The sequence below is a fragment of the Spermophilus citellus genome (genome assembly GCF_964194105.1).
Source record: "Spermophilus citellus genome assembly, chromosome: 13".
Classification (NCBI taxonomy): domain Eukaryota; kingdom Metazoa; phylum Chordata; class Mammalia; order Rodentia; family Sciuridae; genus Spermophilus; species Spermophilus citellus.
This window is the reverse complement of record NC_138193.1, coordinates 110,572,642-110,586,642: the sequence shown is the minus strand read 5'-3', so window position 1 is coordinate 110,586,642 and position 14,001 is coordinate 110,572,642. Positions and strand designations below refer to the sequence as shown.

At 49.6% G+C, this 14,001-nt stretch overlaps 1 protein-coding gene across 2 annotated transcripts in view; it reads left to right on the top strand.

Moving 5' to 3' along the window:
- The window catches only part of ASAP2 (ArfGAP with SH3 domain, ankyrin repeat and PH domain 2), a 157,319-nt gene that overhangs the window by 103,340 nt on the left and 39,978 nt on the right, over positions 1–14,001 (top strand). For both annotated transcript variants that reach the window (XM_081264242.1, XM_081264243.1), the window contains exons 10-14: positions 1,325–1,428; positions 1,532–1,601; positions 7,713–7,800; positions 12,055–12,103; positions 12,181–12,347. In XM_081264242.1, the coding sequence (XP_081120368.1) occupies positions 1,325–1,428; positions 1,532–1,601; positions 7,713–7,800; positions 12,055–12,103; positions 12,181–12,347 (478 nt within the window). The remainder of the gene's footprint in view (positions 1–1,324; positions 1,429–1,531; positions 1,602–7,712; positions 7,801–12,054; positions 12,104–12,180; positions 12,348–14,001) is intronic.

The following is a 14,001-nucleotide window of genomic DNA, read 5'->3' as shown; positions in this document are numbered from 1 at the left end:
GCTTCGGGTCTTGAGTGGGTGTGCAGGTATTTATTTTTGTACTTAGGACTGAACTTGGGCACTTTACCGCTGAGCTACATCTCCAGCCCTTTTTATTTGACTTTGGTCTCAAAGTCCTCCTGCCTCCTCCTTTCCCATCCTCCTGCCTCAGCCTCCTGAGTTGCTGTGGTCCGAGGTGTGCCCCGCTGCGCCTGGCCAGTTCTCGGGTGCTCTTATTCTTGGTTTGATTTCATTGCTTTCCATGCTGTGGTTCCTTCCTGGTCTGCACTGTGCTTCGTTTCCCTGAGGATGGTCCGCTGCTTGTCCGTGAGGAGCCTCCGGGGATTCCACTCCTTGCTCTGCTCTTGCTTTTAGGAGTTCTGCTTCTTGAGCAAATCGATTTTACTGTGTCTCTGTTTCTTCTGTTGCAAAGTGAACTGGCCGTAGTTGGGCTGAGTCAGCAGAAGCAGGCACGTCTCACATGGCCCTGCCTGGTTGGCCTGTGTATTGTCTGTCCACGTCTTGCTCCCTCTTGCTCCCTGCGCTCTGCTGGAGTTTCCAGCACAGGCCCTGAGGCCTGGGAGTCTCAGCTTAGGACATCTGGTGTTACTTGTGGAACATCAGTTGTGCCCTGGTTGGGGGCTAGGTATTAGGCTTGGGCCCTGGGGATTCGAGGCTGGTCCTTGCAGAAGCTTATCTCTGAATTTGCTAGGCGCAGTGGACGTAGTCTGGCTTTCAGCTGACCACACGGATGGTTTTCCTGTGATTGCACCTCCCTGTGGTCAGGGTCGGTGCTGGCTAGGTTCATTGCCGCCTGAGCCCGCCTCCTTGAGACTGACAGGTGAAGAAGGGTCCCTGCTGTTTTATCCAGGTGTTTGGTGTGTAATCTTCTTGGTCCTTACTTCATTACCTCTCCTACTGTCCAAGAAGGAAACGGGGAAGTAGCTTGTTTTAAGTGGAGGATGTTTGGCTGTTTAACTGAAAGCCCCTGCTCTCCGCGTGTCACATTGCCTTCCTTCTTGCGGCCACTCTTCCTTCCCAGGGACCTGTGCGAGGGGCTTAAAGCTCAGGGTGAAGTGAACCTGTGTCTCCTAGTTGCTGGATCTCTCAGGGACTTTGGAAGTTCTGATTTTCAACATTTCCTTCTCCAGCCTGCTAGATGGCTGTTAGGAGTTCCTTGATATGGAGTTCACGTCCCTTTTTTGGTGTGGTGCGAAGAGGGAAATTTTCTGATTTAAAACAACAACAACAAAAACCACTTAGGCATAAGTTTCCTGTGTTACTGAGTTTTAAAAATTGGGACCTGGATGAAGTATTAAAAAGCAAATTCTTGGCCCTTTTTTAGGACTCACAAATTCGCCAGAGCACAGCTTACAGCTTACATCAGCCTCAGGGAAACAAAGAACACGGGACGGAGCGGAACGGCAACCTCTACAAGAAAAGCGACGGGTAGGTGAAGTGGCGTTGCTGTTGCTGGAGCGGAAACAGACGTCCGTGATCTCCTGTGTCCAAAATTTCTAAACTCTTATTGTTTTTCCCTCTTACCCATAAGGATCCGAAAAGTGTGGCAGAAAAGGAAATGCTCAGTTAAAAACGGTTTTCTGACCATATCCCACGGTACCGTAAGTATTCTCTTCTAATCTGTGATCCACGCTGGGTGTAGTTGGGTGAAGTCTGGGGACACAGGTGTCCTGTGTGTGATGTGGCATTGAGGCTGCGTTTGGAAAGCCGGCTGGCTCCCTGTCTGGCTCCCTGTCTGGCTTTGGAGCACCTGCTGAGCCTTCTCCACTGGGAGGAGCTTTGTTCACCTGCTTCAGAGTCAGGAGTGACTGTGAGCCAGGTGCCTTTACCTAGAAGCCTGTGACTTCCAGAAAGCACAGAGCTGCAGACGGCCCCCTCAGCTAGCCTTGACATGGAAAAACTGAAGGTCTCACTTGGGAAGATTTCTACTTTGCCATTAAGGGGAAAATGTTTCAGTGCTCAGAACTCTGGGAACTAGAAATCCAAGAGAGAAATTTCAGTAACTTATTATAAAGGTCTCCCATACCAGCCCAATCTTATTTTACTATTTATTCATTCATTCATTAATTCATTCATTTATTGGTGCTGGGGACTGAACCCAGGGCCTTGTGCATGCAAGGCAAGCACTCTACCAACTGAGCTACATCCCCGGCCCACCAGGATCAATCTTAATCAAGTTCTCTTTTCTCTTCTTTGTAATAACCCATGCAAGAAAAGCAGCCCTGCCTGTTGAGCTTTCAAGAAAACCAAACAGAATAAAATTACACACCCGTCTATCTTTCAGAGACCTGGAACTGGACTCATAGCCATAAACAGCCCTTGGTACCCACCTTCATTTCTAAGAGGCTTTAGGCATGTTATCCCCTTGCTTTGGACCGGGGCTGGTGAAAACCTTGTGGGCTGGTGGACACCTTTGAAAAGGTCTGGGCTGCGTTTTGTTCTTGGTTTGTGTTACTTCCCCTAAGCCAGGCCCAGCACTGCGTGCCCGGCAGCCTCAGTGGGTGGTGGATGGTGGAGAGGATAAATCACCCTCCATAAAGCATTTATCAAACACGCCCTTCATCTGGGTCTTCCGTCCCTCCTCCCACCGGCCCCAGTGAAAGGCAGAGCTGGACAGGAGCACAGATGAGTTTTTCAGGCCCTTAGAAAGATTGTCCGTCACTCATTGTTGGGGTCTTGAGAAGCAGCCCTTCTCAGTAATCACAAGTAAAAAACCAGCAGCGCTCTGAGGATGTCACTGAAGCAAGGATTGCTGTGGGTCCCTGGGGTGTGGGGGGGTCACTCTTGCTGATTCCATCAAGGGAAGGGAGAGGGAGATGAGAAGCAGCACGGGCTGGGTGTGGCCTGCAGGGATTCTGGCCCTGGGATTGACTGTGCCCCTCCGGGCAGCTGAAGGTCACTCCTTCCCCACAGTCCAGCGTCACTGGCTTAGTCACCACCTCCCTCTGGGCCTGTGGTTCAGATCTGTGTGCTTTTCTTTCCCTACAGAGAGATGCTCGGGGTGAGGAGAGGTGTGAGTGCTGTAGACCAAGCGGGGCAACTTTATTTAACTGTGTCTCACCTTGAAATGACACCCGTGAGGCCAGGAGCCAGCCAGCGTCCTCACTGGTCTGCGTTCATGACTCCTGCCTTTCCACCACTTGTTCTGTTGTTTAGCTCAAACAACCCTGATGTTTACCACCCTGATGCCAAAGTCGGCATAAGACAGTTTCAACTCGGGCTCTTGCAGCTCTCAAGGCACATTTGCATTGTTAGAATTCCCCGAGGCCCAGGGCCTCAGCTTGCACCAGTGAGTTGCTCCCCTGCCGTGACAGAGGACAGAGGAGGACAGGCCTGGCAATCCTTTGCTGGCAGCACAGTTGACTTCAAGTCACTTGGGTGCTCAAGTCCTCTCAAGACAAGAAGCCTAGTTTCCCTCATGTCTTGATGGGCTGCCCCAGTTTCTAGCAGATAGTACAGTTGTACTGGCTTCTCTCGGGCCTTGACAGCTCTGCTTGTCGCGCTGTGTGCACATTTAATCAGAGCTTTGTGTTTTGAGGGGAGCCCCCTCCAGGGGTGCTTCGTCCTGCTATTAGCAGCCATTTCCTGCTCCAGCTGCAGGGTTGCAGGTGGGCTGTGCCCAAGGCTGCATCTACAGAGCGTGGCTCCTGAGGACTGGCATGACTCTGCCGGGAAAGAGAGTTGAGATGCCTCTGGGCTGGGGATTGGTGTTGATGTGGCTTCCTGGGCAGCTTTCTTCTCCTTTTCCTTCTCCTTCTCCTTCTTCTTCTTCTTTTTCTTTTTGATACAATGTCTTTATTTTATTTTCTTATATTTATGTGGTGCTGGGTATTGAACCCAGTGCCTTGTGCGTGCGAGGCAGGTGCTCTACCACTGAGCCACAATCCCAACCCCTTCTTCTTTTTTTTTTTTTTTAAAGAGAAAATTTTATTTACTTATTTTTTATTCTAATTAGTTATACACGACAGCACAACGCATTTTGGTTCACTGTACACAAATGGAGCACAGCTTTTCATTTCTCTGGTAGTATATGAAGTCGAGTTGCACCACATGTGAGTCATACATGTACCTAGGGTAATGATGTCCGTCTCATTCCACCGTCTTTCCTACCCCATGTCCTCTCCCCTCCCTTCCCTTCCCCAGCTTTCTTCTTTAGCAAGCACCTCCTGACTGTGCTAGTTCATTGCCAGGAGGAGAGGGCATGTTCCGAAGACCTGATCGGACACGGAGGTCTAAGAGTAGCACCTGGCAAACAGCCGGGAACCGGGTCTTTACAAAGTGGAAACTCACAGGGTGTATTTGCATGTTTTGCAAACTCTTTCCAGGATGCTAGAAGCCTTCAGCAAGTGAAATGGCCGTCTTCTGTGGTGAGGCTGGGGTGAGGGTAGCACCTGGGAGGAGTTCGGTGAGAGACCCAGCTGGTGTTCCCTGGCAGCCACAGCCAGTGGTGTTTTCTGGCACTGGGAAGAAGTGATTCTTGGGATGAAACACGAGGGCTGGGTGTCTTGTTTGCCAAGTTCACCGTACTGCCCCACCACCGAGGGCTGCAGGCTGTGTTCTGCTGGAAGAATTTCTACTAGCTCTTAAAGCATCTAAAAATTTTTAAATGACCACCCCTTATGCAGGAAGAAGAATATACACTTCGTTTTTTAAAAAATATTTATTCTTAAGTTTTAGGTGGACACCATATCTTTATTTTACATTTATGTGGTGCTGAGGATTGAACCCAGTGTCTCGTGCATGCTAGGCGAGTGCTCTACCATTGAGCCACAACCCCAGCCCCATAAACTTCGTTTTTAAAAAAGCTTGACAAATGGTGCAAAGTAGAATGTGTGGTTAAAATAGGAGATTCCCTAACAATTGCACCTTTGTGGTCAGCACTGGGGCTGTGGTTTCTTTCCCTCCCTGAGGTTTACGCTAAACCAGGCTGCTCAATCAGCGGCTGTTACCTTGTGGAGTAGATGCAACTGTCAGGTGACTGGATTGAGTGATGATACCCTCTTTCCAAATTACAGCAGGGAGGGAATTTAATGGATAGAATTTTCTTCCATAAATTTTTCTCATAGCTTTGCTGTAGCTAATGATTCATCTGAATGGACAAATAGCAAATTATTATTAATGTAAAACTGAGAACAGCTGATGTTCCTTGAGATTGCCAGCTTGCGTTTTGTGCACCCCCTCTTATGGTTGTCATTTTTATTATGTGGTGACATTTGTGCCTTTATCATTATTCTTAGTTCAAATACAGGCACTGGATTATTTTTCTATATTGTGTGGCTTCATTTGCTGTGAAGTAAGAAATCTGTCTTTGACGTGGTTATACTGATAGAGAATTTCCTATGCTCCAGGGAGAAGGGAAGAGTCAAATTTAGAGGTGGGGAGGGACCAGTCCTTCAAACTGTTGCTCTCTCTTACTCTAAGCAAGTCCAGGTGAGGGACTGCCTACAGTGGACACCACATCAAGGCTGGGGAGATGGCAGCTAAGCACTTGACCTAGAGCCCAGCTGTCATGTTGGAACCCTGGCTTCCCTTCTCCCAGGTGGCAGAACCCCATCAAGTGGTTTTAGGTTCTATCTTTATCTACAACATTGGAGTAGTTCTCAAAGGGTATTTAAGAATATTGAATGAATGAATGCATGAAAAATATTCAAGACAGTGCCTGGTTCGTGTAAGTACGTACTACTAATAAAGCTGAGTAAGTGTAGCTCTTCTTGTCAAATTTGTCATCTTATCCATTAAGTGCTTCTGCATTTACCAAAGGGCAGGGGCCCCTTTAATGGCTCCTGTGTCTAGGAGCAATGGACACCTCAATCTGGAAGTAGCCCTGAGAATGGCACATCTCCTGTGGAGGCCAAACGGGCTGTACACCATGTTGTGGTACCTGGTCAGTACGTGGGGCTCCTGCTCAACATGGTAGAAATGGATCCTTTGTGTAGGTGTCTGGACAAGCCGGTAATGCTATTGGTAAAGATCTAAAATTAATGGTGCTTTTACTTGGAACTGTTAAGTTTGCAAGATTAGACATCTTGAAGTCTTCTGTACTGTTTCCTGATGATCCTAGAAAGCTGTTAGGAATCTACGGACAAAAGCGAATATCCTGTGGCTAAGATCCACCCAGCAACAAACCAGGAAGCTCTAGGACAGCCCTGTTTATCTGACTTCTGTGTATCCAGACCTCAGACCCTTCACCCTGTATCAAACGCGGATCCTGCCCCTGCAGGATTGCTTCTCTACTTGCACTCTGTCGTGGTCGTAGCAAGAAACCTTGGGGCTGTGAATGCTCAGGACTTCATGGCCTGCCTAGTGTGTGTCTGGATTACTCCCAAACCCACACTGTTTATCTCAAGCCACTGGTGACCAAGGGGAGTGGGAACACGAAGGCTTGAAATCTTGAGATGTGGTATTTTGTCTTTCCTTAGGCAGCTCGGTAGGTTAGTAAGGTAAGCCCTCTCCAATTTGGAGATTTTTCCAAGGTCTGAAAACATTTTACCAATCAGAATTTTTGTTTTCTGAAATTATCTTCTTATCGTCTCTCCTTGCTTTTTGGAGAAAGTGTGATTTTTCTTGAAACTAGTAAAACAGCCATTATTGACATAGCTCTGGTGAAGGTGTACTTTGATCTCTTTGGGGTCACGTGTGTGAATAATGCATGTTTTGTTGAATCTTGAGGGATAGTGATGGTTGAGGATGGTCAGTCTTATCTCTTGTCACTTCAGAAAGCAGGGGAAATCGTCTCTGTGATTTTCATGCTGAGATCACTTTTCCCAGAGATGAGGTTTTCACTCACAAAAACACTTTTAAGAACACTGGAAATTGAGCTGGGTACCCGGGTCCCTTCCACACCACCTGTGCTACCTGTAAGAAACAGAACCCAGTGCTTGGGGGTTTCAACCCTGGAGTTTTTTGGGTTCAAGGAGCCCATGGTCCCAGCCTCAAGGTTGTCACTACTCTGCCCCTTGTCCAGGCAGGCTGTGTAGACCACCAGTGAGCCCTGGCAGGGAGGACCCTTGTGCCGGCAGGTTGTGTAGACCACCAATGAGCCCTGTGGCAGGGAGGACCCCTTGTGCCGGCAGGCTGTATAGACCACCAGTGAGCCCTGGCAGGGAGGACCCCTTGTGCCGGCAGGCTGTGTAGACCACCAATGAGCCCTGTGGCAGGGAGGACCCCTTGTGCCGGCAGGCTGTATAGACCACCAGTGAGCCCTGGCAGGGAGGACCCCTTGTGCCGGCAGGCTGTGTAGACCACCAATGAGCCCTGTGGCAGGGAGGACCCCTTGTGCCGGCAGGCTGTATAGACCACCAGTGAGCCCTGGCAGGGAGGACCCCTTGTGCCGGCAGGCTGTGTAGACCACCAATGAGCCCTGTGGCAGGGAGGACCCCTTGTGCCGGCAGGCTGTATAGACCACCAGTGAGCCCTGGCAGGGAGGACCCTTGTGCCGGCAGGCTGTGTAGACCACCAATGAGCCCTGTGGCAGGGAGGACCCCTTGTGCCGGCAGGCTGTATAGACCACCAGTGAGCCCTGGCAGGGAAGACGGTGGTCCTTATATGGGGCTAAAGTCTCAGTCCTGCTGCCCGTGTTGAAGACTGCCTCTGAGTGTTGTCCCTGCAGACTGTTAAAACTGTTCGCTCCCGCTGAGTGTCCGTGAGCAGCGAGGCAGATGGTGACCTGTTCCTTCCCGCTCACGCCTTGTTTTTCGTTTGTTTTTAATCAGGCTAACCGGCCTCCTGCAAAGCTCAACCTGTTAACCTGCCAAGTGAAGACCAACCCCGAGGAGAAGAAGTGCTTTGACCTTATCTCACGTAAGCTCGTCCTGAGGTGCCGGGCCCTGGAGATCTTACTTTAAACGCTTTTCCAGGGCGTCAGTCCCATGTCAAACCCTGCATTTAGAAGAATTGATGTTGGAAGAGAAATGCCCCTGTTTGGAGTGGTCGGCCTGTTCTGGCTTCCTGTTCGCGGTTGCTGGCTTCCCAGTCTCTCCTGCCTAGGGTCAGACTCTGAGGGCTCCGAGACCCAGAGGCAGCCTCCCAGCTCTCCACGCCTCGGCTCTCCTGTTTGTAAATAGGAGGTTGCATTGGCGACGCCCCAGGTCTGAAGTTCTGCACCTTTTAATTTTTCCCCTCAAAGGACAGTTTTGTTGTTGAGAGCTTCCTTGGTTTATTTGCATCATGTTAGAAATGCTATAAACGAGAAAGTCTCTTCAGTAGAGCCCTTGGAACTTTGGTCTTGGACATTGTTAATCGTTCCCACCAGGGAACTGGTCTTTCTGCTTCTGGATGCTTTTCTTCTCTGTGGAGCACACGGGAGTCCCCAGAGAACTGTCCGTTATGGTGAATGTCTACCAGCAACCAAAAGAGAAGGGTTCGTGATGTCTTGAAGAAAACGTGATAAGCCTCTTGTCCTTGGTTGTTCAAAGTGGCAGGGTTACATTTCAGGGAGGGAAGGTCCAGTCTCCCCTTCAAAGATGTGGCCACAGGGGTTTTGGCCCACATCGTGGGCCTGTGCTGCCCACCCTGTTGCCCAGCAGGAGAGCCGCTGGTCAGCCCGCCGACTTGCACTGTGAGGTCCAGGGACTCAGTCATGTGATCAGATGTTCACAGCAGACTCAAGAGATGATTGCTGCCATCTCTACTATGTCTGCTCATCTCCCCGCTGTGTCCCTTCTCAACCCAGGGTCTTGGGAGGTGTGAGCAGTGTGATCCAGACACTGGACTGGTTTGTAGAATACAAGGGAACTTTATTCTGTTTTGAGCCCCCACCCCATCCATCTAGTGCGTCCACAGATTCCCTTATCTCTGCCAGCAAAGCTTTCTCCGGGATCCTTCATCCACTTACAGTGTTGTGAAATGCTGAGCATTGGCCACAGTTTTTGATTTTTTAAAAATATTTATTTCTTAGTTGTAGTTCAACATGATTACATTTATTTTATTTACTTATTTTTATGTGATGCTGAGGATCAAACCCAGGGCCTCACACGTGCTAGGCGAGTGCTCTACCGCTGAGCCACAACCTTGACCACAGTTTTATTTGTGATCATTGCTAGGTCACACTAGTTGCTGTGACCGGATGTCTGCTAGTGTCTGGGGAAGATTCAGAGGCTTTCCACATTCTGAAATTGTAGCCAATCGAAAGCTATGCACTGCCCTAGTAGCAAAAGTGCCCTTTGGTAACACATTAGCACTTGGTAGCCCATTGAGCTTGGCTCACACAGAGGTAGATGTAGCACTGCCTCATCTATCCCCAGTCACCAGCAGCACAACTGGTGGGACCCCAGCAAATGCCACATGTGCAGAAGCAGTTACTGCAGAGCCTGCCCTGGCCCTCAACACACCAGGCACCAGGAGGGTCAGAGCCTGATAGCCCCCCACCAGGCATGGAGGGAGGTGAGACTGCCTGCGTCTGGTTACACCCCTGTTTACGCAGATCCTGTCATGTCTGCTGTGGCCTGAAGCCTGATGACTGTGACGGTCCTCTGTGGGCTGCAGAGGGCTAAGTCCGGCTGGAGGTGCTGCTGTGAGCTTGCCCATGGTCATGCTTGAGAGCGCTCTCATTCCCCTCCCTGCTTGTCCCTTGGGGGTAAAATGATTTTAGTCCTTCTCATTTTTCATCTCTAGTTACTTTTTCCAAATGTCCCACTCCCCTCCGAGCGTCATAGAGGAAATGCTTTGTGTGGTGCCCTGTAGGCTTGGGTTCTTTAGACGTGAAAACCAGCCCAGCTCCAGGGCATCATCGAGGGAGATGTGCACAGCGGTCAGGGGCCTGATGTGAGCATCCCGAGAAGTTGGGACCTGGGGAGGACCCTGTTCTTTTGGTGCCTCCTCTGCCCCCTCACCTGGCTAGTGGGATGAGGGTCACCAGGTGCTTTTGAGCTCTCCACACAGTTGGGCAGTTGGGAAATGAGCAAGCCACACAGCAGGCAGTGAGGACGTGTTCTGGTGTGGATCTGTCAGCACCCAGAGTCGCCCCTTCCCCATCATCACCTGCAGAAGACCAGCAGACTGACTTGCTACCTTCAGGTAGTGCCTGCAAGATCCTCCTTGTCCACTTTGCCCCAGCCAGGGACCTCCCGTGCTGGTCCAGAGGTCAGCAAGCACAGCTCCTCTAGGAGGACACATCTGTGGCAAGGCCAGCCTTGGAAGCTCATCTAACTTCTTGCCGTCAGACTGACCACCCTTTGCAAAGTCAAGTCCTGAGTCATTTTTCTTGACCCACATAACCAGCCCAGGTGGGTGGAGGGGACCCAGCTTTCCATGTGATGTTTGGAGGTGGAACCTGGGCCAGAAGCAGCCCTACGGGCCACCACCATCACTCTGTTGTCCCGTGGCTCCTGCTGCTCCTCTTTCTGTGGTGGAGCTGCTGGAAACCGGGCTGTGGCTCCAGTGTGTCTGGAGGGTCTGCAGCGGGGATGCTTGTTTGGAGCTTTTCACAGTTTGCCTCCTGCAAACACTAGAGAGTGGCGTTCGTCGTGGGTGTACCCGAGCTGGTCCTGCCTGACCGTGAAGTAGTTCAGGGTGAGCCACAATACTGGTGTTACCTGCAGAGCCACAGCTTTCTGGGAATTCTGAGACTCGCGTAGCAAAGCCTTTGGAGTGGCTGGAGCGGTGGCTCTGTCCCCTCTTGCCTGTTTCTCTCAACACTTGAGCGTGGCTCAGCCCCCATCACCTGCATCCCAGAATCAAGTTCATTTTTCTAAACTTGAAACAGATCAGTTGAACCTTGTTCCTTTCCTCAGAAACCAGCGGGACAGAGAAAAACGTCATTCCATTCCCCCTGGCGTTATAAGAAACAGAAAGATGGCCTGGTAGAGTGGGAAGGGGTGGGGCCAGGAGGCAGGAAACCCGGGTCCTCTGCTGGCTACGCTGGTTTCTGCCTCTTAACCTCTCTGGGCCTCGGCCCCCTCCCAGACACCCTGCCAAGGGGACCAGAGGACTTTCAGGAGTAAAAACCTTCCTGGAATTCGGCATGTCTGCTCACTTTTGGGTTCTAGATGTTTATTGTGGGTCCCCAAGAACAGTCACTACTTGTCACCATTCTGTCATCCACCTGCTGTCATCTTCCACTTTTTCAGATTTAATTCTTTTCTACTTTGCTTTTGGAACCTGGTGCATATCCCTCCCCCAGCGCCCCTGCTGTATCTATCACAGTAGAATTGTCCAGAAGGGCATAGCCCGTGTTCTCAGCCGTATGTAGTGTTGTGAAAACCAGGAAATTAACATTGCATGATGCTATTCACTGGAAATCTCACCCGTTTTCTACTAAAACTACCTGGTCCTGCCCCAGGATCCCCTCCAGGACCCCACCTTGCCTTTGGTTTTCTGCCACCGGGACCCCTGCAGTTCTCCAGACTTCCCTTCCATTTTGTGTCCTTGACGTGTGTTGAGGAATATTGATCAGCTTGTGGTCAGATGTCCTCAGTTTGAGTTTCTCTGATGTTTTCTCACAACTGAGCCGAGGTTAAGTGTTTTTGGCAAGAATAGCGCAGAGTGAAGCTGTCACATCACACGCCCCCCTCCTGCGCACACAGAGGGCCAGCAGCCCGGCAAAACACTTGTAAACCACTGCTGACGCCAGCTGCCCATCTTGTCTACAACCATTATTTACAGTGACCTATTGCCTTAGCTCTTTGTAACTCAGGACTCCCAGACCAGGAATTCTTAGAATTTCTCACACAGTACTCATCTTTTTATTTTTATTGTTTATTATTTTTTTTAAAGAAAACTTCTAAGGCATTCTCTTTAGAAAAGTCTTTTGTTTTTCAAAAGGCTTCCAGAGTTACTTTTGGGGCCACCTCTGCAGTGATTTTAACAAATCAAGGTTCTGAAGGGAGAGTGATGGTTTCTGTTCAGTTTCTGGAAGCTGCAGCTTTTAGACTTGAAAGGGGGGGGATAGGGCAGGATTATTAATTTCCATTACAAAGTCACGATGACTGAGCAGCGGCAGAGGGACTGCTTAATTTTATAGAGGGAGCTCAGATTATTCCTGAGGTTAATTATCGGCCACTTTCTTTCGGAGTTGGGTATGGATTGCTGACTGACGCGCTTCCTCCTGCTGTGCAGATGACAGGACCTACCACTTCCAAGCAGAAGACGAGCAGGAGTGCCAGATGTAAGTCACTGGGAAGCGAGGCTGGGGCAGACCCCGCAGCCATCCTGGGGCGTGACTCTCTGCTCTTGTCTGTCTAGATGGATGTCGGTGCTGCAGAACAGCAAGGAGGAGGCTCTCAACAATGCCTTCAAGGGTGACGACAACACCGGGGAAAACAACATTGTCCAGGAGCTGACCAAGGAGATCATCTCAGAGGTGCAGAAGATGACGGGCAACGACGTGTGCTGTGACTGCGGGGCCCCAGGTGATCCAGGGCCCCACACGGTCCTGGGCGCCAGGACATTCAAATCCCATTCCAATTGACAGAATCCATTCATTGATTTTCACTTTCGTTTCAAACATAAAGTCAAGTGCAGCTCAGCCTGAGTTCATCCCATTACACAAATGCTTAATGAACTGTGTGCAGGCCGCGGTGGGGCAGGGGTGGGAGAGGCCGCAGAGCAGCCCTGAGCGACGGCGGCCTGGTGGAGATGAAAAGATTGCCATGCTTTTTGAGAAATGAAAACTGAAGGGCGTAGCAAGGGTGAAATCAAGGCCATCCTGTCTGGTAAGACTGAGAGGCTGCGGACTCGCAGTGTGGGCCTCTACCCAGGATTGCCTCAGCACGCCTTTGTCCTGAACCTTCAGAGGAACTGTCTGTCGCTGTCTAGCTCTGTTCCTGGAAGAGCCGAGCTTCTGGGGAATGTCAGTTTTCCTTTCTGTAAAACGAAGGAACAGGTCCTTCTGCCTGTCACACTCTGGGACATTTTGATAAAGCAAGTCAGAGGCTTCATTTTAATGGACATACATTTTTAACAACTAGTATTTTTAAATGTTTAAGCAGTTGACTTGTTTTAATTAGAATGGAAAATGCTGGGGATCAGGCCACTACGCATGGGCTTTTCTGAATATTTGCAAAATGGGAAACATTGTGGCTTAGCTAGAATGGTCAGCAGCCTTTTCATTCTTCTAATTCTACGACCATTTTTATTTAAAAACACAACTAAGACAGGGCAAGGTGGTGCACACCTGTAATCCCAGCTACTCAGGAGTCTGAGGCAGGAGGATTGCAAGTTTGAGGACAGCCTAGGCAATTCAGTGAGACCCTGTTTCAAAATGAAATTTTAAAAAGTGCTGAGGATATAGCTCGGTGGTAGAATGCCCTGGGTTCAACCCCTAGTACTGCAGTCAAAACCCACAACAATGAGGGGTGCCATCAGGTTCCTGTGTCCCTGAAGGCTACATTTGGTTTTGGACTCCTTAAAAAATGTCTTTTTGACAGGAGGTGAGGTAGGGAGAGATAAGAAGTGAATTATGCACTTTCTTGATAAGGATAAGATAAGGATAGTGAAACACTTTCATAAAGAAGTTAAAGCTGCATTGTTTTAAAATATTAAGGCACCATAGATGGTGTAAAAACTTGATAAGCATCGTCTAAGGCATGTCTGTCACTGCCTAGAGCTCAGTGCACAAAGCAGAAGAGGCCTAGTGCACACACACATGCCCAGGAGTATTTCCTGATGTGGATAAACTGTTTATAATTTGAACATTTAAAAAATAACTTCACAATTACTTAGTGACCAAGATTGTGTTTACCTGCTGTGAATTTCAAAGGGGCAGCAAGCAATTTTAAGAATCAACCTCGTGGACATGGTAATGTGCTCAAGTACACCTCAGTTTAATTCGTTTTACTCTTTTGTAAATTTAGCACAGAGTAGGGTGTTTTCAGTGAGGAGTAAACCTGCCATGTGGGGAAGATGTGGTTTGAGCTCAGGCACGTGCAGGACTGCAGCCTGCTGCGTACCTGCTAGCAACTTTGGTCTAAGAATTGTGCTGCCTGGGCTGCACAGGGAATCACTATCCTGGTCTTCTCTTGGGGCTGTTGGTGGCGTTAAATGAGATATGGTACAAAAGTGCTC